The sequence below is a fragment of the Prinia subflava genome, chromosome 14 (genome assembly GCF_021018805.1).
Source record: "Prinia subflava isolate CZ2003 ecotype Zambia chromosome 14, Cam_Psub_1.2, whole genome shotgun sequence".
Classification (NCBI taxonomy): Eukaryota; Metazoa; Chordata; class Aves; order Passeriformes; family Cisticolidae; genus Prinia; species Prinia subflava.
The window spans coordinates 1,813,650-1,838,054 of record NC_086260.1 but is presented as its reverse complement, the minus strand read 5'-3'; the positions used below and the strand labels follow the sequence as shown (position 1 = coordinate 1,838,054).

At 47.7% G+C, this 24,405-nt stretch overlaps 1 protein-coding gene across 2 annotated transcripts in view; it reads left to right on the top strand.

Annotated features, from left to right (window-relative positions):
• The window catches only part of LOC134558068 (contactin-4), a 255,592-nt gene that overhangs the window by 113,755 nt on the left and 117,432 nt on the right, over positions 1-24,405 (top strand). For both annotated transcript variants that reach the window (XM_063411534.1, XM_063411533.1), the window contains exon 3: positions 19,372-19,503. In XM_063411534.1, the coding sequence (XP_063267604.1) occupies positions 19,449-19,503 (55 nt within the window). In that variant the 5' untranslated portion in view covers positions 19,372-19,448. The remainder of the gene's footprint in view (positions 1-19,371; positions 19,504-24,405) is intronic.

The window sequence follows — 24,405 nt, the reverse complement described above, 5'->3', positions numbered from 1 at the left end:
GCAAGGACAGAAATGTCACTGCAAAGCTGATTTGCTCCCAACAGGAAAAGCTACCCTTGATCAGAGAGACAAAAACTGAAAAACACGAGTTTGGAAAACCAAACTTTCAGCAGAGTTTGCTGGGTGTAAAGCTGCTTTAGGGGAGGGTCTCACTTTTAGGAAAGGAATTATTTTACTTTACACGGGAGGGGTGTGGGAGGGAGCACACCCAGGGTGATGCTGCCCAGAGAGAGAAGCAGCTCCTGGACAGTGTTCCCCAATTTTGTTGTGTTTGTGTTAAGAGGAATAATTCCTGTCTCCACTCAGCCTCCCCAGGCACTGCCACAGTGCTCCCATATTGGGAACATCCATTGCTTTCTCCAGCCTTACAAAATCTGGGCTTTAAACCTTGTTAGATGAGATTGCTGTCGTTTGTTCAGTGGCTTCCTTTTGCATCCTTTAATGCAGTTTTTTTCCTGGTTTTTCCCTCTTTTCACAGTGTTCTCTATCAGTTCCTGTTGTGGTGATGGTTCTCACACACATGGAATGATTTAATGATGATTCCCTGCTCTCTTTGCACGGAGTTCCACCTTAAAGGAATCATTGAGACATCACACGATTTAAAGTCCCAATTTCCCTGCCTCTGATGGGCTGGTCCAGGGGGATCCATCCCCCCAGGGACAGAGCTGGAAGGGATCCTGTTTGCTAATTACTGTTTGCTAATTACTGCCACCACTCAGACACAAACCCGAGTCACAGGGTCCAACCAAGGAACAATAACATCTGAGCTGTGTGATTGCTAAGCAAATGAAGACTGAATAGAACTTGAAGGCAATTAAAGCCTTTATTTCCACTTTATTATGGAGTAAATACTGCAGGATATTTTCATTTGCTTCACTTTTTGTTTGCTCACGGGGTCTGCTTGTTAATGTGACTGGGATGTATGAGAACTCCTTAATTAACCTGTTTTTGTGGGCATCTCGTGGTTTCTATGAAATATGTGTGCTGACAGCTCTGGAACAATAGTCCAAATAGAAATGACAGATTTGTAAGCGTTGGCCAACTGAAAACTGTTCAAGAAATGCAGGTTTTGAATTATTGGACCAGGCTTCTCTGCAAATTGGAATTCAATTCAGTTAATTGAATTCACTGGATCAATGGCAATTTGCATAAAGTTATAATACGAGCGTGGTTATCTTTGTAAAAAGCTTCAGTTTGGGAATCTTACATTAAAAATGGAATAATATAATTTTTATTTTGTAATAGCCAAATGCAGAAATATTGAAATGACATGGGGACAGAATTGAAATGTGTGTTTTGCTCTCAATTACAAAGAATTTCAAATGCAGCAATGCCAGGGAACCCCTTGAGGCTGCTGTGGGGGTTGTATGGAAGGGGGTGTTGTTCTGTCTGCCCAGTCCTTTCCTGCACCTTTGCTTTATTCCAGTCTATATTGCATAAAGTAAATATAGCTTTTGCTGAAGGCCTGGAAGCAGTTCCTGAAAACAGGGGTAGCTCCCATTTCCTCTGTGCTGAGCCTGGGATCCGTGTCCTCACTGGGGGTGAGTCCTGCAGGCATTTCCTTCAGCACAGCCCCTTCCAGACCTTTCCTGGCCCACTTCTCCCTGTCTGGGGCAGCTCCTTGGGCACATCCACGGGAGTAAATTCAGTCCCCACACTCCCAGAGCTTTGTGTCACTCCTGGGGTGACACCAGGATTCACAAGGACCCTGGGGAAAGAAATCTGTTTGCTTAAAGGTGAAAGTGGCAAATAAATATTTGTCACGTTGACCTTAGGAACTGGTGAATGTGATGCTTAAATAAAATATGTGTAGAGCAATAAACCTTTGCTGTACTGAGGTTGAGCAGGAGGAGAAAACATCTGTACAGCTGCCCTCACTGCAAGAAAATCCTGAGAAAATGTTTTGTGTTGGGGACTTTGAAGTGGAGGCTTCAGGAAGAGTCTGAAGACAGAGATGAAGAAAAGGTTTAGGTAGAGGGGAACAGGGTGGTGCTTCAGTTCCATCCCCTGCGTCCAGCAGGGCTGCAGAGCCTCAGCACAGGCAGCAATCCTGCTTCATCACAGGCTGCTCCCCTCGTTCTCTGTGGGTTCAGCATCACAGGCTGCTCCCCTCGTCCTCTGTGGGTTCAGCATCACAGGGCTTCCCCCCTCATCCTCTGTGGGTTCAGCATCACAGGCTGCTCCCCTCGTTCTCTGTGGGTTCAGCATCACAGGCTGCTCCCCTCGTCCTCTGTGGGTTCAGCATCACAGGGCTTCCCCCCTCATCCTCTGTGGGTTCAGCATCACAGGCTGCTCCCCTCGTCCTCTGTGGGTTCAGCATCACAGGCTGCTCCCCTTGTTCTCTGTGGGTTCAGCATCACAGGGCTTCCCCCCTCATCCTCTGTGGGTTCAGCATCACAGGCTGCTCCCCTCGTTCTCTGTGGGTTCAGCATCACAGGCTGCTCCCCTCATCCTCTGTGGGTTCAGCATCACAGGCTGCTCCCCTCATCCTCTGTGGGTTCAGCATCACAGGGCTTCCCCCCTCATCCTCTGTGGGTTCAGCATCACAGGCTGCTCCTCATCCTCTGTGGGTTCAGCATCACAGGCTGCTCCCCTCGTTCTCTGTGGGTTCAGCATCACAGGCTGCTCCCCTCATCCTCTGTGGGTTCAGCATCACAGGCTGCTCCCCTCATCCTCTGTGGGTTCAGCATCACAGGGCTTCCCCCCTCATCCTCTGTGGGTTCAGCATCACAGGCTGCTCCCCTCATCCTCTGTGGGTTCAGCATCACAGGCTGCTCCCCTCATCCTCTGTGGGTCCAGCATGAGGGGCTGTGAGCAGCCCCATCCTGCCCTTTCCCTTCTCCCCTGGCGGGCTGGGACGAGGGTGGCTCCGGGGGCAGGAGCTGCTGTCCCTCCCTCCTGCACCCTGCTGCTCCCCAGGGTGCAGGGCAGGGAGAAGCCTCCAGCACAGCCCAGCTGAGGCCACAGCAGCAGGGACAGGCAGGGACAGGCAGGGACAGCAGCTCCTGCCCCCTGTGCAGCCCTGCTGGCTCACAGAGCATCCCTGGACACCCCAGTCCTCCTCCCCTGCTGCTGCTGGGGCTCTGCTCCTCTCTTGGCTGCACAGGGCTGCTGAGGCAGAGCCCTCAGCTCAGAGCTCAGCACTTCTGGGCTCCTTTTAGAGGCACAGCATCGATCCTTGGAGGAACCTGCCCCTCCTCAGGACCAGACAGCTCCTGCTGGAGTTAAAGATCTGCTCGTGCATCCCTCCGAGCCCAGCAGAATAAAACTCCTCAGGAGAGAGCAGGAGCAGCTCAGCCAGGTACAGCACGGACAGAAAAAGGAAAAAATTATCTGGCTTAAGTAGAATTTTTCTGGCTGTTGCATTGTCTGGCAGAATACAGAAATTGTGTTTGTGGGGAGAGCAGCTTTTGTTGAGTCGCTGGGATGCAGGGGTGGGACAGGCAATGCCTGATGCTGTTCACTGTGCTTGCAAACTTCTGAGCTTTGAGCCTTTAATGTTGATTCCTTTCATTTAAATGCTGGGCAGTGAGGTAAGAGAAGGATGTGCTTTGCCCAGGAAGACTTTTCAGATTGGTTCTTTGGAGTGTTGTGAAAGCAGAAATCAGAGCTGTGGGATAAATGTTTAAAACCTTTAAGTACTTGCTTTTATTCTTCAAAATACTTATTTAAATTTACTTAATACTTATTTGTTCTTAAAATATTTAAAAATCGATGGCAGCTCTCCCTTCTCCCTTGATCCATGTGCTGATCCTTCCTGCAGCTCCTGGATCCCGTCTGGCCGGGAGCAGCAGTCGATAACTCTAAAACCAACCCCACACTTTGGGTCTTGCCCTGGTTTTTGCAAGTCCTGGCAGTTTCTGAGAGCTTGTGCTGACCTTGAGGGATTGATAATGGCAGCTCTCAGGGAAAAATGGATTTTTGGGAATGTTGTGTGGCCTTAGGAGATGCCACTCTGCAGTTCCATGTGCCTGTTCCACGCTGGGTTTAATGCTCTGTCCCTGGATTTTGGGTTCTTCTGGCTAAAGCTGAAAACCTTGGAGCTGTAATCGGTTTGATTTGAGGGCAGGGGAGCTGCACAAGCGGCAGGAAATTCTGCAGATGATTTTTCTGTAGGCAGTTTTTGTCCTGGGCAGGCACTGGGTGAAAGCAGAGAAAAGCACAGCATGGAAATGTCCCAGGGTGAGGACAGGGAATGCTTTCCTTGGATTTGTCTGGAGGGAACAGCGTGGAAATGTCCCAGGGTGAGGACAGGGAATGCTCTCCTTGGATTTGTCTGGGGACAGCATCATGGAAATGTCCCAGGGTGAGGACAGGGAATGCTCTCCTTGGATTTGTCTGGGGACAACAGCATGGAAATGTCCCAGAGTGAGGACAGGGAATATTTTCCTTGGATTTGGGTGGGGACAGCGTCATGGAAATGTCCCAGGTGAGGACAGGGAATGCTCTCCTTGGATTTGGCTGGGGGGAACATCCCAGGAACAGAAGAACAGCAGTGACCTTTGTGATGTCCCAGGGAGTGCGAGGGGTGGAGTGAGGGAGAGATTGAGCAGGGATGATGGAATATCCATGGAATGTCACACCTGTGCCTCAGGAATGGGTGTCCTGCCCATTGGGGAAGCTCTCAGAGTTAAGTGTGAGCCATAAGGGGCAGGTTTCCTGTTTGCAGCGTTTTTTCCTTCATGGAAAGCAGAATTTGCCCTCATTTCAGAATAAAAGACATCCCCAGTGAGCACCAGTGAAAGGGCTGATAGGAGGATTATGGAAATAATTAATTTTCTTAGGAATGTTGTAATTTCAGAGTCTCTGTAATGATCAGGGGTAGCACAAATCATGGTACCAAAACCCAGGGTCCTCAGTAAGGCTTCTGCAAATTGTTAAGAGCTTACAGGCATCTGCACAAACCAATAATTAAAACTCCACCTATCCCTTCTATCTAACAATGGGTGCTTGTCTCATATTTCTTATTACTCAGGAACTCTTTGTACTCTTCTAGAAACAAAGCACAGAACCTCATTATTAAACTTTTCTATGATCTTGCTTAACATATGTTTCTACTTGCTTAACATACTTTTCTACTTGCTTTTCTACACAGCACAAAAGCAAAATATTATTGCTCCATGTCCTCATTCTTGAATCTTTTTAACTCCAGGCCTCCACCCGTGCTGCTGGGAGAGTTTTCTGCTTTTCCTGTTATTTCCCAGGGTACCTAATTAGCTGTGGGGGTGATGAGCCCATCCCCTGGCAGCCCTGCTGGAGCTGCAGGTGTGCTCAGGTGTTTGTGTCAGCCCTGGCAGCGTTACTGGGAGTGTTACTGGGATGCTCTGGGGATGCTGGGCAGGCACCCTCGGGGCCCTGCTCCTCCAGGGAGACCCTGCCTGATGTTGTTTGGAGCTTTTTCCAAAGAAAACACCTGCTGTGCCAAGCCCAGGGAGTCCCAAACCCTTCCAAATGAACGCGTGTTCCAGGTGAAATCGTGCCAGGGAGGGGAGAAGCAAGCTGGTGTCAAAGGGATGAGAAGCCAGGGCAGCTCCACCTCAGCAAACTGCTCTGAGTGCTCGTGTCGTGTTGCATTTGTGCTGAGAGATGCTCTGAAATTGCCCTGGCTCTCTGCAGCTTTCATCTTTATGGATGAGTGTGTGAGATTTGTGACAAAACTCAAGTCCCAGCTGCGATTTTCCTCGGGAACGCGGAGTTGAGTGCAGACATTGCTGTCCTGGACCTTGTGGCAGAGCAGGGCTGGTGTCCTGCCGGATAAAATCCGCAGCTTCCGAATTCTCTGCGTGGTAAAGCCAAGCCCCTGCAGCTCATGGAAAGCTCTGGGTTATCCCAAACTCTCTGGGAGCCTTTGTGGCACTGAGGGAACAGGAGGGGAGAGCAGCTGAGCTGTGCAGGGCCAGCAGCACCCCCTGCACTGGAGCTGCACATCCTGCTTTGGGCGGGGAAAGAGATTCACAGAGGAAATTCAAGCCACAAACCAGGCTGGGTCAGGCTGTGCTGATAATTCTTCACGTGTTAAAGACCTGAGCTGAATTTGCTGTGAGCTGTGGAATTCAGGCAGTGTGGGAATTTAAATAATGTTGTGTCACGCGTATATTTAAACACAATTTCAGTTATCTTCATAACTTGACAGATGCACAGATTTGGGCAGGAAGCTTCTACTTTTAGCTAAAAACTCAGGGGACGTGGCTTGGTGACCTGTTATGATGCTTGTTGTATGTTACATGCCAATTGTTATGGTGCTTTTGGATGCTAAGTTTGTGCTGTAGCCCTCAAAATGTGAAGTTCAGCAGCTTGTCCAGTCTTCCTGAAAGTGAAGGAATGGTTTCTGAAAGGATTATTTGACTTTTTTTTCAAAGCTGAGCTTTGAAAAAATTCATCTATTAAAGAGCAAAAGGCTGCACACAGTGCTGGCTCTCCCAGGGGTTTAGCAGAGGGTGGGTTCAGTTCCTGGGCACCAGCTTAAAACACAACTTGTTTAGGATTTACTTCACCTCTCAGGGATTTTATCAATAATTCTGGAAGGATCTCTGAAGTTTGGCAAGAGAAGCTAATGAGGTTAGGTGGCTGATGAACTTCCCTGCCTATAAATTATGGATTTGAGGAGATTGGATGAAGTTAAAGTGTCTTTATGCAGAATGTCTGTGTGTGTGTGTGTGCTCAGTGTCTGCTCCCAGGAGAGGAAGGCTGGAGGGTCACTGAACCACGATGGGCTTTGGTGGGGGGAAGCAGCAGGGACAGGTTGGTGGCCACATCCCAGAGGGAAGGGACAGGAGCCAATTTAAACCCTCAGCAGGGCTGGACACCACGGGGAGCAGCTCCCAAGGCAGGGAGGTGCTGCAGCCCCAGGGGAAAACAGCTGGGGCCCACAGAAACGAGGAACACTGGGGTGACACTGTAAAAGTTCTCTCCCATTTGACTCCTTCCAAATTCCTCTGGAGGAGCAAGGAAGGCCAGGGAGAAATCCCCAGTTGGGTTATGGAATTTGGGACTCCAGCCTGTACTGTTTAACATGAAAATGCACTCTGTGGCTGGTTCTGAGTAGGTTAAAACCTGATTATACTGAATATCTCCTTCCCAGTATCAAATGGAGGCAGCGTTTTCAAGTTAAAGACCGATACAAGGGGGTTAACAAGGTTTTTGCATTTTCCAGACATGCTAACACTGCTGCAGCCTTAAATGTCAATTGATTTAGAATATCTTTTAACCTTATGTCAATACTGGGGTTTAGTGTAATTTTCCCACAAGAACTCTCCAGAGGGATCTCTGTGCTCGCTGTCAGGGTTTACCCTGAGCCTGTTCTGCCTTAAATGCTGCTTTTTGCCACGGAAAAAGCAGCATTTTTGCCTGGGTGTTACACGTGTAGGGTTGTGTAGGCACCAGCACCGTCGGTTTTCATTACGAGCTGCTGTGCAGCATCACTCTGAGCAGCAGCCAGGATGTCAGAAAACGTCTTTGAAGCCTTTTTCCTCTGGCACTACAACCAAAAACTTGTCTCTCCTACCCTTTTGTACCAAATGACTTTGATCTGTCCCCAGGCTGAGGTTGGTGATTATTGTGACACAGTTTCAGTGGGCTGCTCTGGGTCCTCTGAAAATCAACATTTTGGGAAGTGTGTGGAGGCAGCTTCTCAGAACGGCTGTGCTCAGTTCCCTCTGTTGGAAAGGTGTTTGGGGGCAGCTCTGGGCTGAGCACTGGAGGCACCTCCAGCTCTGAGGTCCCCAAAATATCAAATCCATGGAGCTGCTGGAGAGAGTCCAGTGGAGAAAGAAGAGATGCTCCAAGGGCTGGAGCCAGACTGGGAGAGCTGGGGGGGCTCAGCTGGAGAGGAGAAGGCTCCAGGAGAGCTCAGAGTCCCTGGCAGGGCCTGAAGGGGCTCCAGGGAGAGCTCAGAGCCCCTGCCAGGGCCTGAAGGGGCTCCAGGAGAGCTGGAGAGGGACTGGGGACAAGGGATAGCGGGACAGGACACAGGGAATGGCTTCCACTGCCAGAGGACAGGGATGGATGGGAGACTGGGGATAAATTCCTCCCTCTGAGGATGAGGAGGGGCTGGGATGGAATTCCCAGAGCAGCTGTGGCTGCCCCTGGATCCCTGGCAGTGCCCAAGGCCAGGCTGGAGCAGCCTGGGACAGTGGGAGGTGTCCCTGCCATGGCAGGGGTGGCACTGGGTGGGATTTAAGGTCTTTTCCAACCCGACCATTCCATCATTCTGAGGTGATCTCCAGCATCAGAGCTCCCCCAGTCCTGCCCCTCGTGGGGCTGCAGCCACGAGCAGAGCCCAGCCCAGGACCCCTGTGTGCTCCTCACCCCACCCCAGACCTGAGCCAGCTGCAGGGCTGCTCTCAGGAAAAAGGAAATCTTCTGATGGAGGTTTTTTGCAATAAGTTTCAAATGTAGGTCAGGATTCGTGGAATTTTTAACTGCATTCGAATTAACCCCTGTGTGGGTTTCTTTAATAGCTTCTCTGAAGTTCCTGGTTAGCTGGATGAACATTGCTCTGAAGGAAAACGTGGAACGAAGCAATGGCCACGTCTTCATCAGAATAAAATGGAATAATTTCACCTCTGGGTTTAAAGGCAGACTGAACTTTCTAGAAGTAATTGATCTTTGTGTAAGGTTTAATCTCTTTACAAACCTCGAAGTCTGAGGGCTGCTGGGCTCGAGAACTTGTGCAGAAGGGAACAGACAGATAAACTAAGGGACGTTTAAAAACCAGCTACTCTGTAGGCTGAAATTAAACATTTTATATCTCCTGACTCAAAACAATTCAGTTTTCAGTGCCTGCTGTGCATTTGCTGGGATTTTCTCTCTTGTGAAACGATCTGAAAAGAAAATTAGGAGGAAGAAATAATTCTCTCGATTGAAATACTTAATTTTCCTTTTTTATCTATGACTTCTTGCTTACTTGGGGTATTTATATTATAGAGTTACCCTTGATAAAGTGAGAGTCATAAAATACAAGGGAATGTAATGATTGCACTTTAATTAAAATAAAATTATATAAAGGCTTCTGGTTAAATGTTGGCCAAGGTTTATAATGTGTGTAGTTCTTTTTCAATGGGTATCCTGTACCCAGAATTGATTTAACTGATAAATTTGATGGTGCAGATATTGATCATTTATTTTTTTCTTCCATCTGGTGATATTTCTATTATTTCCAGTATGGTCTTATCCAAATCCCCTTGGAACTAATGGGGGCCATAAACTGGGTGATTTCTGCTGGCTGGTTTTAGCTCCCAGTCGTTGCTTTAACTGTGTGAACAGGAGATAAATTAACACTCTCCTGTTGTAACTTCAGCTGTGCAATTGGAGTTTTACTGCACGCAGTAAATTCTTATCTAGCCAGCCAAAAATTCAATTTGATTCCATGCAGGGGAGAGCAGGGGCAGGGTGTGGGGCTGTCCCTGTCCCCAGCTGGGATCTCAGCCCACCCTCAGGAGCTTTTGGGGTCTCCTGGCAGCTGTGGGGTGGCTCTGCCTCCAGTGCCTCTCACACTCCTCTCTCCCACCCCAAACTTCAAACCCTGACATTTTTTACCCATCTTTTTCTCAGTCTTATTCCATACTCAGTTCCATTTTCTCAGTTCTAATTCCATACTCTGTTTCCTGGTTTTGAACTCTTATTTTATATTCAATTCAAGATTTTTTTTTTTTTTAAGAAATTGTCTCAGAATCAGCCAGACATCACGAAGAAATTTTGCCAAATACTGGATGTATTAAATTTGAGCTGGCAGCTCCATCTATGCAGAAGGAAAAGTGGAAAATACCGACTGTGGCTGGAAATGAGTTGGCACCTAAAGTTAAGGTGCAGACAGAGGTTAAAAAGTTGGCAATTAGCATTTTAAGAGGTATTAAAACCTCTTAATGGGGCTTGGACAGGCTGGTTTGGCACAGCACTGGGACGTGTGGCTTTTATGGGCTCCAGCTGTGCCTCTCTGCAGCCTGGGTGGGGATGAATTCCCACATTCACAGAATGGTTTGGGATGGAGGAGACATTAAATCTCAGCTCCTCCCAGCTCCCTTGACCTGGGGCACTCCAGGGATGGAGCACCCAAAGCTTCCCTGGGCACCTGTGCCAGGGCCTGCCCACCCTGCACAAAGAATTCCTGCTCCCTTTGGAGAACAGGCTGAGCGTGGTGTGAGTTCTCTTTGTTCATCCAGACTCAGTCCTCGCAGGGTGGGAGAGGAATCTGCTGCTCAGGGAAGGCTTTGAACAGGGAAAGGCTTCAGAATCTGCAGGTGGCTTTGGTGTCAGTGTCATAAACTGGAACTGGAAGCTGCCTGCTTCTGCTTGGTCAGAGAGGAGCAGAGTTTTCAGAGAGGCTGAATGGCCCAGCTATTGTGTGTGCTGAGCTGTTTTTGTGTGATGCAGCCCTTGGTGTGGAGTAAAACTTCGTACCACACAATAACCTGAGTTTCCTGCCCACAGAACTGCATCTCCTGCAGGGAAAGGAGGAGGAGAAGTGCAGGTTGCTGTGTCCAGCTCTCACAGGGTCGGTGTCCCACATCCCTGCTCTCCTCCTGGGCCTTTGAGGAGCCCTTGGCAGCTCCTGGGCGGGCAGAGCCCCTTCAGAGGCAGCAGGAGCAGCCTCTGCTCATCCCAGCCCAGCCCAGGGTCTGCTGCTGGCAGGGTGGGGGGACAGGCAGAGCCCCCAGGCAGGGATCACAGGAACAAACATCTCTGTTCACACCTTGGGAAGCTGTTACACACAAATCAATGTGTGCAAACCTTGTTTCCTTTCATCTGCTGCCCGGGACAGGCGAACCCAGGGCTTAATGTGATGTCTCAATAAAGCCTGGTGCAGCCATGCAGCCCTTCCTGGAATGCACTGGAGCTGGGCTCGTTATCCTGCCCAGACCATCCTTGTTTTGTCTGGCCAGGGGCTCGATTCCTTCAATAATTGATATTCCAGATTGCAAACAAAGCTGTGTGCAGCTTTGCCCCTTCCTTGGCTGCCTCTGCCAGCTGCTCAGCACATTCCAGCTTGAGAGCCTCTGGCAATGAGGGAGCTCACAGGAGCCTTATTTATTTATTTTTTCCTACTCTTAGTGCAAGGATGTCTTTAAAACAAACACACCCGTTCTATAAAAGATGGCAGAGCAGGAAAAGGCAGTAATTTCGTGTAATCTGCATAGTCAGTGCAGGGAAATGCCAGAGTGTTTGCAGCCCCCTAACAGGGATGGTAAACACGCAGTTCACGCTGGAGAACAGCTCCCATAAATCACAGCCCGCGCCGTTTCGTGGTGCTCATTCTGGAGTTTGATTTCCTTTTATGCTTAGTAATTAAATCAGAGCGGGAGGGTTGTGTTGTGGGTGCCAAGCAGGGATGGCAGGGAGGAGGCAGCAGAGTCTCCTGGTTCTGCTGCAGCGCTGGGACTGTCACCCACAGGTCACCTCCCCTGGGCCAGCCAGGCTCCTGCCCTGCTCCCACCTCCCCGGGCTCAGCCACGGTTTTTAAATGGTTTCTCACAGAGATTTGTTGTCCCAGCACCCCCGAGGAGCTCCCAGGTGCAGAGCCCTGGTGGCCATGGGCAGGTGGCTCTTGGTGGCCAAAATCTGTTGCCACACCAGGCAGGCTGTGCTGTGCCCGTGGCTCTTCCTGAGCCTTGGAGCTGCTAACAGAGGTCCTGTGTACTGAGACACCCGTTTGTTCTCTGTGGGAGCCAATTTGTGCCCTGAATCCCAACCCAGAATGACCCAAAGCACATCACTGAGCAGCAGAGCCTCTTCCCTTTCCACACCAATCCCCCAAATCTCTGCGGCTGCCTGAGCTGCTCTCCAGGGAAGGAGGCCTCCACTGCTCTCCTGCTGGCTGCTTGGCTGCCTTTTGGAGGATTTGCTCTCCCAGTGGGAGGGAAAGCTCTGTGTTCTGGAGCAGTTCAGTGAACTGATGTCAGGGCTAAATTAATCTGTTGTGTTCATGGTCCAGGCTGGACTCCGTAGCACTGACTCCCTGTCAGTTTTCTTGGGGATAAGCTCAATTTTTAATCAAAATAACAGATGTAAGTGCAAACCCAGCCTATTCCATTGCAAAACATCAACTGGATCTTGACTCAGCTGTGCCTTTAGTTTAGATTTGCGAGGGAACAGTGACCTCAGCATTTCTGCAGTCAGAAAAATCCCAGAGGGTGCTCCAGAGTGGTGCCGTGCCTTCACTTGATATCCCAGGAGCGATCCTGGCCTCGCTGCTGGAAATAATCCCCAGATAATGGGAGGAGAAGCAGCCTGGGGGCTGTAAATTCTGCGTTTGGCTGTGCTGTCTCCCTGGGAGGGTTCTGTGGTTTCTCAGCAGCAGCTGAGCTGCTCCAGCTCCGGGTGGAAGGGTGAGAGATGAGCACCCAGAGCAGGCTGAGAGCAGCAGGGCTGGGGGCAGGGACCTTCCAAAACACAGAAAAAAGAGGATTTATTGTAAAGAGGATACAGGCAAGTGGGAGGAGTGGCTGTGAGGGAGCCTGCGTGCTCTGGGATTTTCCTGGGCAGCCTGTGGAGCTGGGAATGCTTTCTGCCACCTCCATCCAGCTTTTGCCCTTTCTGCCACCTGCATCCAGCTTTTGCCACGGCTCCTCTGTAGCTCAGCACTCTGGGGTGGTTGGTGTCTCTCCCAAATGAGCAGAGGCAGCCGTGGTTGGCTCCAGTGCTCACACAGAACTCTCTGGAACTCATCCTCTGTGCTGGCAGCATCTCCTGCCCAGCCTGGGACGTGGGGCAGAGCAAGCCCAGCTCCAGCCTGGCCCCTCTGGGAAGCACATCCCAGCTCCAGGGCAGCCTGGGAGCTCAGAGGGGCAGCATTTCCTCATTTTCACATAAAATGTGCAAAGTGTGGGGGTGGTTTTCCTTTCTCCTGCACTCGGGTCTGCTCTCCCTGCCCTGAGCCCTCCGAGCTCCCCAGACCCTGCTCCTCTCCTCGCCCAGCATCCCCAGCTGCCTCAGCTCCAGCATGTCTTTAAAATAAAGGAGAAAGAAAACACTGAATAATCACGTGGCAGGGATATCAAAACGATTGGTGAGGGTTGTTTTTTCCCTTCCCTAGATGATTTTTGGATTTAGCAAAGTGGTTAAAAACCTTTGAGGTCCAAGCATCTCAATTACCTGGGTTGGAGCCTCCTGCCAGGTGATGAGGGAGGTGTTGTTTGGACAGCCTCTGTTCCCAGGAATGCACAGAGACCTGGCTCCTCTGCAGCTTTTCAAAGTTAGTAAGCTTGCTTGTTGTTTTTCTTCTCCAAATTCCATTTTCTAGTCTCAGGAAAGCTCTGATTTGTACCTCTGAAGGAAGGCGAAGCATGAGCGTGTGTGTGCCCACTGGAGTGGAACCTCCCCGAGGAGCTTCTGTGGAGAAACCTCTCCTTTTGTCTTTGAAATCAAAGGGATTGTTCTGTAAGCTGCAGAAGTCAAAACTAAAATGGCATTAAGATGCTGATTTTGGAGATGATACAGAAATATCTTCAATATTTTCACATAATTTTTTTGTCTCCTGGACAGGATGATGCTGTCTGATAATGTCGATTTTGGGAAAGGACCTATCCAAAAGGGAATGATAACTTTGAATGTTGCTTATCTAAATTTGTTCAGAGAGTGAAACTCCCTTGATTCCCTATCTTAAAGCAGTGATTTAGGAATACCAGGAGCTCCCTTGGCAGCAGAGTCCTGGGAGCCTTGTTCCTGTGGTGCAGCAAACGGAGGCAGCACTAAATTAACCCTCATTTCTGTAGGAAATTTATGCTCAAAAGTCAGCTGGGGTTTAATACTCCATTCTGACAAGTGATTTTTGCATCAAGGGGTTTGCCAGGGTGGCTGTGCTCTCTGCTGGGAGACCTGCAGGGGCTGGGCTGGCTGAGCTCTGACTCAGGGCTCTCACTGAGGGCTTTGCTATCAGAAAAAAAAGGAGAAAAAAGCAAAATTTGGCATTGTAATGTCCATGAAATGGTCCTGACAGACCACTTCTGTTGATGACAGAGCAGTGGTACAGTCAGGAGAGAAGAAGTGGACTTAGGGAATGCCAACTCAAATATCTTCTGCTCTTTTGAGTTATTTCACTCTCCCTAAAGCTGGCGCCTTTGGAGGTTTATAATTTATTGCCTGGCTGCATGGGATAGCCCCTCACTTTAATCTCCCAAAACACTGCTCTGAAAATGTCACTCGGCGTGGAGGTGGAAATTGGCTTTAAATTGGTGAGTTTTAAGGTAACTGATCCAGACAATCTTTAGTAAAAGTCTCTCTAAAAGAGGATAAATTCTAATTTGTAGAAAATGCCAGGCTGGGAAGTTTCACTGCTTGTAGCTTTTTATTATGATAATGTTACTCCTTCTCGGATTAAAGCACCTCGGAATTTGTGGGCTGTTTGTGTGTGGGTGTTCTCTGAGAGCTGCTGCCTCAGGTGAGCATTTCCCAATTCACCCCTTAATGGGAAAGGTAGAACAATAAACACTGAGCCCTAATTAACACCCATAGCCTTAATGCAGACTTCTCTCCAGCCACCCCTCTCCTTCCCTGGAGATGATTTATCCCTGCATTATCCAGGTTTTCCAGGGCAATTCTGAATTTCCTGAGGGCAAGTGACACAGAGTGAGGGGCGTGATGGTGCAGTTAGTGGCTGGTGATTAAAAATCTTTAATTACTCTTTTTTTTTCCTTTTTTAATTTATTTTTTTTCTGTGGAAAACCGTGCTGTGGTTCAAGGAACCCGTGACTCAGCTGGGAATATCCGTGTTTAGGGCGGATTGTTGCTTCCAAGGCACTTTCAGTGGTGACCCAGGTGTGCAGGGAATACTGAATGCTACAGGTACAATCCAGCCCCTCTAAATCAGGTTTTAAGCCGTGGCTTTGGGTTCTGCCTAAACTGGGAATGTTGTTTTAGACCGGGTCAGGAGGGGATGGTGCTGTTGAGTGATTTCCATCTGTGGCTCCAGCAGCAGGGGCGCCTCTCCCTGACTGCCCCACTGCTGGGAATGTGTGGGATGTGCGCTCCCTTCTGCAGCCGAGCCTGAAGATGATTTTTCTGATTCTCCACTCCTGTTTCAAAAGCTGGGCTCCTCTGAGGAGGTTTTTGGCAGCACGAATTAGTGTCAGCGTGGAGGGGAGCAGCGAATTCCCCTCGCAGGCTGCTCCTGCCCGCGGGTCACACCTGTGGCAGCCCCAGGGCTGCATCACCTCCAATCCAGCAAGCCCCCATTAGTGCTGAGTGTTTTGTGCTCACCCTCAGCTCTTCCTCTGCCGAGGTGATTAAAAGCTGCCTGTTGCTGTCTGTCTGTGCAGCAGCACGCTTCATTAGCAGTGATTTATTTGGGAGCTGAGCAGGGCTGGCACTCTGCAGCACACCAGTGGGCAGCAGCAAAGTGTGAGCTGAGTGCTGAGGCTGCTGCAGTGCTTCAGGGCTCTGGTGCCTTTGGGGGCTACCTAAAAACAGAATTGAGGGAATAAAAATCTGATATACTTATTGAATATTATATTTATTATTCAGGTACATTTGGGGCAGACAAAGCCTCCCAGGGGCTGCACCCAAAAATGGACCCCAGGTCCCAGGTTTGCACACTTTGATCAGTTTGGTCCATTTGCATTTTGGGGCTTCATCTCCCAATTCCAGCTTCAGGGAATGAAGTCATTCACCCCAAGTTTGCTGCCCCAGCTCCCTTTTGTTCCCATCTCTCAGGCCTGAGGCAGTGAGGTGTCCTTGACTGCCAGGCCTGGAGAGGAATTGCTGTGTGTGCCCAAACTGGGGAAGCAGCAGCTCACCCTGTGTGTGGAGTTTGGAGTTCTGCACTAAAGAACTGCAGGGTTACAAATACATGGGAAATATAAAAGCTGAAATCCTGAGGCATCAGTCTTAGGAGTGTTCTGCAAGTTTTCCTTCAGAATATTCACAAAACTGAGAGGTCATCTAGTGCAGATTTATATTAAAAAACATTTTCACATTCTGAATGCATCCGCAGATCTATTAGCCTCAGGATTTTAATTTTTATTTTACCATTACAGAAGTGCTAATCATGAAACTTCCAGACAAAATTACTCACACAGCCATGCCCACAAACACAGAAAAATTCACCACAACTATTTCTACTCCACATATTTTTCCCCCCTCCTACCTGCCTGCAGTCAGAGCTCTTAGAGTCAAGTTTCTTTGGCAGAATCCAATTAGGAGCAAAGGTGCCTTTCAAAAGAATTTGCAATGGCTGCATTGCCAGGAGTAAAGTTAAGGAGACATCTGCACACGTGTGGTGGCACCGGGGTTTCTAATGGGCTGCACTTCCACGCTGAAGCTCAGCAATCTCATTTTCATCTCGAAAAAATAACTTGTGTAGTGCTGAAACTGCCTCTGCTTCCTTCTGGAAATGAAATATTCAACTCGGTGACTTTTCAGGCCTTCAGCAGCAGCAGCACAAACTCCCCTGGGATTTCATCATCAGGAAACATTTAGGAATGGGAAGGATCTTTTCAATTATCCACCTTTTGCTCGTGCACAAATGTTGCTTTTCCTAAAGCTGCTGCCATAAAAAGTCGATGTGTCTGAGCAGTTCTTGCAGAGCTCTGAACAAAGGCCCTGCCGATGTGAACAGCAGAAATATTTACAGGGAAACATTTTGAGAATTGGACTCATTCACATGTGAAATAGGGAACGATCACAAGAAATGGAATTGCAGCCGTGGCTTGAGAACCACCATCATTTAACCACAGGAAAATATTTTTAGTGGTGATCATCTCATTTGCTTTTCAGTGCTGTTTATGCCAGGACAGGCGTCGTTTCTCTTCGGGGGAACTTTCTGTGGGGCATTGCACATCCCTGGACGTCAGGGAGCTCAAACTTTGCTGTGGAGCACAGGCACGACCCTCTGGGCTCTGCTGGTTCTCTGCAGCAGCTGCTGAATAACTGAAAAATGGAAAACTTTCAGCTTTTTTGTTGGAATTAAAATAGATTTATTGCCAGAGAAGCTGCAGATTCCTGGATCCCTGCAGTGCCCAAGGCCAGGTTGGACACTGGGGCTGGAGCAGCCTGGGACAGTGGGAGGTGTCCCTGCCATGGCAGGGGTGGCACTGGGTGGGATTTTAAGTCCCTCCCAACCCAAACCATTCTACAATTCTTTTTTTTTAGCATAACTATTCTTTTTGGCTGAAATTCAGATCCAGTGATTGTGGCAATACTCGATGGGAGGAAGGGCAGAACCTGCTACTTTTAATATCTTTATCAGCTAGGAACTGATTTATACCAGTAACTTCGAAATGCTTTTTTAAACACTTTTAAACTAGTGTTTAAAATGCTGAGAGAAGCATTATATCCTGAGTGGAAAAAAGGAAATAAAATGAGTTTGCAAACCCTCAGAGTAGCCAGAACTTTCTCCAAATGGATGCTGGGCCAGGGCAGCTGTGGCAAGAGCTGAAGTTGCAATGAGGAGGGATAATAAACTCAGGACTATCCAGGATTATTTTGAATTTATGGAAAAGTAGGGATTTATTTCTGTGAGCCCTTTGCCCTCTGGGAGCTCCTGGTCTGTGGGTGTTTCCCAGGGGCAGTAGGTGAAGTTGATAAATGCTTATCAACCTCTTGTGTTGTTAATTAGGGATCAAATTCTGTGATTGGTGTAGGGAGAGAGGAGAATAATTGTAAAGCATTTCAGGACAGGGTGATGCAGAGAAGCTCCCTAAGTGACACGAGGGCTTTACTGATGGGGATAATTCAGGGTTTGTTGATGGGGGCAGTTCGTGGGGGGTTTGTTTCACTTTGGGGATTTTTTTTGGTTGTTTGGAGGTTGGTTGGTTTGATTGTTCATTTTCGTTGTTGTGTTGTGTTTGTTTGTTTGTTTTTGTGTTTTTTGTTGCTGTTTGTTTTGTTTTTTGTTTGTTTGTGGGTTTGGGTTTTTTGGGGGTTTTTTTGTGGTGTTTGTTTGTTTGTTTTTTAAGTGGTTGTTTGGGGTTATTTCCCCAAAACTCTTTTTAACAGGGAAATATTCTCAGAAATGTCTGTCCAGGCATTCTTTCTCCTTTTATCTCATGCTGAGGATAGCAATACCCCAGCAGTGGTTCACACCAGAGTGTTTAGAGCACGGCTGTGGAGGAGGAAAAAAATGCAATGTAGAGTCAAATATTTTCCATTGTGAGGCAAAACCCCCACAATTCATGGGAAAACAAGAACAGGGAAAAATTTCAGCAGCTGCTGAAATCCAAGATTTATCTCAAATTTCACTTAAATTGCTGCAAAAGTGGTAGAAATCTCTTGTGTAGCTGCTGTTATAATCAAAAGAATTTAGTACTTGGAGGAAAACTAGTATTTTTCCACAGGTCAAGGGTATTTAGTGTAAAAAAAATACATTTCTGGAGTTCACTACAAACAGTGTAACTGCTTCACTATGTCAATCAATAGAGATATTTTCCTTCCAAAATTAATAATTAATGCTCTAATCACTGCCTTAAATAGTTCTTAGCATTCATTGATTGGTCCTTCCTGCTCCCCCCAGCACGCCTCATCACTCGGTGTGAGAATAGATGAATTTATGCAATTAATCTCTCCCTGCTTCAAAGCTGCATCTTCAGATCAGAGGGCAAAGATTCTCAGCCTTCCCAGTGCATTGAGCCTGACTTTATTAAAAGAATTATCCCTATTTTAGCTCACAAAAGCAGGCAGAGACCTCTCTTGTCAGTGCTCGTGCAGTTTGTCTTGTAAGCACGAAGGCCCCTGAACTTCCAGTCTTCACCGAGATGAATAAATTATAAGAATGTGTGTCTGGCTTGATTTATTTATTTTTAATATTTAAATGCCTGCTCTGGAGTGGTTTCTTTCATAAATGAAGGCGTTTTTTCCCCTCGGGTTGCTTAGGGGGGATGGTGGAGGTTTGCAGTGATCAGCTGAGAAAGTCTCAAGTTGCTCTCGAATTCTAATTATTTACAGGTCGTAATAGGGGCCAGGTTTTTTTTTACCAGGAGATGTTTTAAGGTTGATTTTTAAACAGAATCTTAGAGCAGTGAGGATGGAGGTGGAATGGGAAAAATGTCCCTTTCCTTGAGCAGTGTGGGAGCCTTTCCTGCAGCGCTGCCTTGCAGGGATGCTGCCCTTTGTTTGCAGAGAAAAGTTCCAGAGTGGAGAATTACTCTAATTTTCATTTGGAACTGCAGAGTTCACTAATTACAGCAGCTCACCCCAGAGAGGCAGCGAGCGAATCTCCCGAGGGCAGAATAAGGAGGCAGCAGAAATTTCACATCTGCAGGTTACAATCCTTAATCCTCACCTGCCTCCCAGACACCCGAAATGGTCACAGATCACTGCTGAGAACGGCCTGGAAGTCAATACCTGCAGAAGTTTCTTTGTTGATCCTCAGACCTGGAAAGGAAGAACAAACTGTCAGGAAATAGAAGCACCTAAATCTGCTCTTTCTCTCTTGTTTTACAGCCTGAGGCTGGCCTGAGGTCCCCAGGAGCCCGCTCTGCTCTGCCGTTCCCGGGCTGGGCTCTGCCCTGCAGCTGAAGATGAGGCTGCTATGGGAGCTGCTGGTGCTGCACTCGCTCTCGGTGTGCCTGGCAGGTGAGGTGTCCTCCCCAAATTCCCATTTCAAACACCCCTGCTCTTCCCACAGTGTCCCAGGGGTGAGATGCCCAAATTCATCCCTGTCCAGGAGGTTACAGAAGGGCTCAGGTGAGGCTCCTTCTCCTGTTGGTCAGCCCAGCCCAGCCCAGTTTTTCTCCCAGGTCTGCTCTGCCCTTTCCTCTTCAAAGCTGCTGTTGATGGGAGTTGTTTTCCCTCACCCCGTGTTCAGCGTTTCCCTGCTCAATTAAACCTGCGTGGAGCGCAGCTTTAAATCCCATTAAAGTGGGGTTGTGTTACAGCTGAGCCCTCGCTCCATTTAACAAATAATTAGAATAACATATTCCAGCCATGAGCCGGCCCTGCAAGCGCCCTTGTTTAACCTCCTTCAGCCCAAGTTGCCATGTTCAGAGCATTCCCGGGGACATTCCCAGGGATTTTTGAGGGATGTGCGTTTTTCCTGGAGCTGAAAGAGTTCTTGGGGACATTTTGGGTTTGCAGAATCAGCAGGGCTGGTCCCAAGCCCTGCTGGCCGTGTAGGATCTCCTGTCCTGGGCCACACCAGGGCTGCCCAAGGCTGTCCTGAGTCTTCCTCTCTTTGCCATATCCTTGATTAATTCCCCCTTACTGCCATTATTGTTCTCCCACACGTGTTTTGTTCTGAGGGAGGGTGCCAGGCTTTAATTAATGTTTGTGTCACCCTGGTGTTAGCCTGGATTGCTCTAATTTACCTGCTGCTCGCTCTGACTGTTTTACTGCTGTATTTATTAACTTCTGGTTTCTCCCCTTTCCTTTGTGTTCACTGTCGGGTTACTTTTCCAGCATTTTAGATAATAACAAAGCCCTTAGAGCAGTGCTTACTCCTTTCTGCTTAGCTCTACTGAACAGAAAGAGACTTTTCTTCCGGTACTTAGGGGTACCTATTTTTGAAATTTGGTTCCAAGTCTTCCCAAATGTGCTTTGACAGTTTCTGAGCTGGCAGAAAATCGGATGCAGAGCGATTCTGCAGTGCAGAGCCCCCACGTGCTTCAGGAATTGCAACCCCAGGGAAGCTGGGCTGTGGGTGAGCCTTTAGTTCAAGCAAATAAATAAAAGAGCTGGGAAACAAAAGAATGGGAAATATTTTTACTGTAATTACTTGAAATGCCTGTTGCAAACCGCTGAAGGTCAGCGAAATAAAGCTCCGGGGGGATGTGTTTGGGAGGGCTGCCTTTATCACAAGATCTGTGTTTAATGAAAATCCATCTCTCCAGCACTGCCTTTCCCCCCGTTATCCTGCAGCAGCATTTTCCCTCCTGGTTGCAGTGCCCTGAATTCACTCAGGCCTCAGGTTCTGTGTCCTGCTGAGGGAGATTGAACAGACGTGTGGGGAGAGGAGTGCCACAAGTTTTGTGCGAGTTTTAGAGCAGGTGCTGAGTGAGGAAATGGTTTCTTTTTGCTGCAGGATGTGCTCTGCATCCACATATCCCAAAAATCTCCGTGTCAGTGAGCCCTGGCTGAGCCAGGGCAGAGGGTGGGATCAGGAGGGGCTGGCTGAGCAGGGCACTGGGGGTGTGACACTGCCTGCTGTGTGCTGGGACAGTCAGACAGGAAATCTGCTGTATTCCGTGACTTCTGTGCCATCCTCTGCCTCATTAACCTCCTGGAGCACAGGGTTTCTCTGCTCGAGTCGTATTTGCATGTTAATGAGCTGCAGTGGCACAGACATTCATGTCTGAGTGTGCATATGCATATTTTATAGTAATAATGTATTTTATTAACCGTGCACCCTCTGACAGGGCTGGGGGTTAAGCCCAGCTTAGCCCCACCCAGCCTCTCACTCACCTCCCTCCCAGTGCAATGGGGAGGAAAAACAGAATTAAAACTCTAGGTTGAGATAGGAACAATTTAATAACTGAAATAAAGTGGAATAGAAAGATAAATACAATAATATAAAAAATAATATACTGGATCATATTAGAAAGTAAACAGTAGTATTTATAACAATAAATTATAAAATACATATATTTATTTTATAATTAAATGATCAATAAATAATAATCAATATAAATATATAAATAAACAATGATAGTACTTTATTATAATAATAGTAAATAATAATATAAAGTTAAAAACAAGTGATGGGCAATAAAATTGTTCAGCATTCACTGACCCATGGCAGATCCTGCCCTGAATCCTGACCAGCTGCAAGCACCACATCAATGCAGGAGCTTTAAGAAAAGAATTTGTCCTGGAGCTCTTGGTTTGATTTGGTTTTTATGTTGGTTTGATTTGGTTTTTATGTTGGTTTGATTTGGTTTTTATGTTGGTTTGTTTTGGTTTTGTTTGGTTTTTTTGTTGTTTCACATTTGGGTTTTTTGATTGGTTGTTTGGAGGTTTTTTTTGGTTGGTTGGTTTGGTTGTTTTTTTGTTAGTTTTTTTTGGGTAGATTTTTTTAGTGGTGTTTTGGGGTTTTCCCCCAAAACTCTTTTTAACAGGGAAATATTCTCAGAAATTCCTGTCCAGGCCTTCTTTCTCCTTTTATCTGGTGCTGATCACAGCAACACCCCAGCAGTGGTTCACACCAGAGTGTTTAGAACACGGCTGTGCAACCTATAGGAAGGAAAAAATACAATATTCAGTCAAATATTTTCCATTGTGAGGCACAACCCCCATAATTTATATCAATACACTCCAAAGAAATTGGGCACCCAGCTCTGTTAGAAACCAAACCTCAAAATTCACTGAGAGATGAGGATTTGAATTCATGCTGCTCTCCAAGCAGCTGCATGTTTCGTACCAGAGAAATTCAGCTAATTTCGTGTCTGAATATAAATAATTAAAGCTGGAGCCCTGTTGTACATATTAAATTATGGTCTCCTCTAAACGAGGCCGCAGTTCAATTTGTTCAGGGTTGTTTTTTTTTTTTCTTTTTTCTGGTGCTTTGTAGCTCTCTCTGCACTTTGATGTGAGCAGGAAGCTGGGAAATTATTCATCTGCTGCAGCCCCATAATTAATTAATTTATATTTTGGTCAGTTCTGCAACACTTTGCATTTCTGGAGCCGGCTGTTTAATTAATGTTTGCACAGCAGAGGAGGCAGGGAGTGACTCCTGGTGCTCCTCAAACACCACCCAGCCCTGGGCACCACTGGAGAAGGGTTTGCAAATCAGATCTGCCTTGCCTTAATACTTTCAGTGGGGGGGTTTTTTCTGATTATTGAGGGGTTTCTCATCTTTATTTCCAATTCCTGTATTTGGAAATCCCTCAGGAAGGTTTTGGGTCCACCTCTCCTGACTGGGGTGAGAATGATTAAACCCCAGCTGGACAAAAACTCCTTTAAACTGAAGCCAGAAGACTTCAGCTGCCCAGGCAGGGCTCTGCAGCATCGCTCAGCTGCACCTGGGCAGAAAGGAGAGCTAAGAAAATGTAATTTATGCTTATTGAGGGATTATGTGGCAAGTTTTCCTGTGATTGCAGAGGATTTGAGTCAGCCCCTCGAGGAGCCTGTGCCCATTTCCGCTCCTGATCTGTCACAGCAAAGCCCTTGCTGGATGTGACCTGATTGATTTAGGCCATCATTTCCCAAATTACAAAATCAGGGGCCATCTCAATGCCATCTCCTCGTTCTTACACACAGATGATTAGGTAAATGATGTTTTTCTCTGTTTAACTCCCCAGTCCATCTGGGCCGGTTTAATTGCCTCTTTCTCAGAAGTGAAGAAGGTGAGATGGTGCACTTTAAATAAACCAGGGAGTAGACAGACATTTTTCTAAGCAGATGTTCCAACTCTCTGGCTGTGTATTGATCCCCTGTGTGTTCTACATGATGCCCCTTTTCAATTTAGCTCCTTTGCATTTGAATTAGTGTGTAGGTATTGAAATTAAATCTCATTTAGGGACTTAAGGAAATACCTCCTTTCCCACGCATCTCTCAAATTAGGGAGGATATGGACCCAAACTGATTATTTATTGCCAGTAAAAATGGGGTTTATGGCAGAGTTGGAGGTGATTAGTGGAGTGTTTTATAGGTAAAATACTGTGTGATTCTTAGAAAATCTAAATATTATTGGAAAGGGGCTTAATTGTGTAATGCTTGTGTGGTCATGGAGAGGAAGAAGAGCTGAGGGATGTGGTGCTGGCTTGGAGCTTGTGCTTGGTGCTGGGCAAAGCCAGGCTTAGCTGGTCACAGCTGGGATTTCCTCCCTGCTGGGTACAAAACCTCTGCTCCTTTTCTCCCCCTTTTTGGGGATTTTCAGCATTTACAACACGGGGGGAGCCAGCAGTGCCCACGGAGCCTTTTTGGGGTGAAATCGCTGGGTTTTGGTGCAGCCCTTGGGGATGAAGTGGGAAACGCTGCTGGCAGTGATCCTTTTCCCTTGCTAAAGGTCCCTCAGTGAAGGAGGAAGAGCCAAAGGGAATAAAATCAACCCAGCTTGGGTAGTGAAGTGCCATAAATGAGCAGTCACAGAATCCCTGACAGCTCCAGTGGCCACACAGACACTGAGGCTCCTCAGCACCCCTGCGTGTCCTTGCAGGGTCTCTCCCAAAATTCACTGTCCCCTCCTTCAGCCAGGCCTGCTTGTCCCCAGGGCTCCCGTTTGGCCAGGGGTGGGGACATTGAACAGAGGTGTTTTTGCAGTTCCTGCTCACAATCAACCCATGGCACATCAAAGGCTGCTCCCAGTGAATTCTGCTTTTAATGAACACAGCACAGGATGCTGCAGTTAGCTGGGCATTGTCTGATGCTGCTTTATTGGAGCATTTGTCAAATGCTGGGACAGGCTGTGCTCTGAAATTAAGAATATGCTGCTGCCAGGCTGCACTCACTCGTTATTGCAAGTTTTAGGAAGGATTTCCTGTGTATTCCAATGGAAAACTTGCCTGTTATTCCTTCCGTGCTTCAGTCTGGTTTTCCTGATGT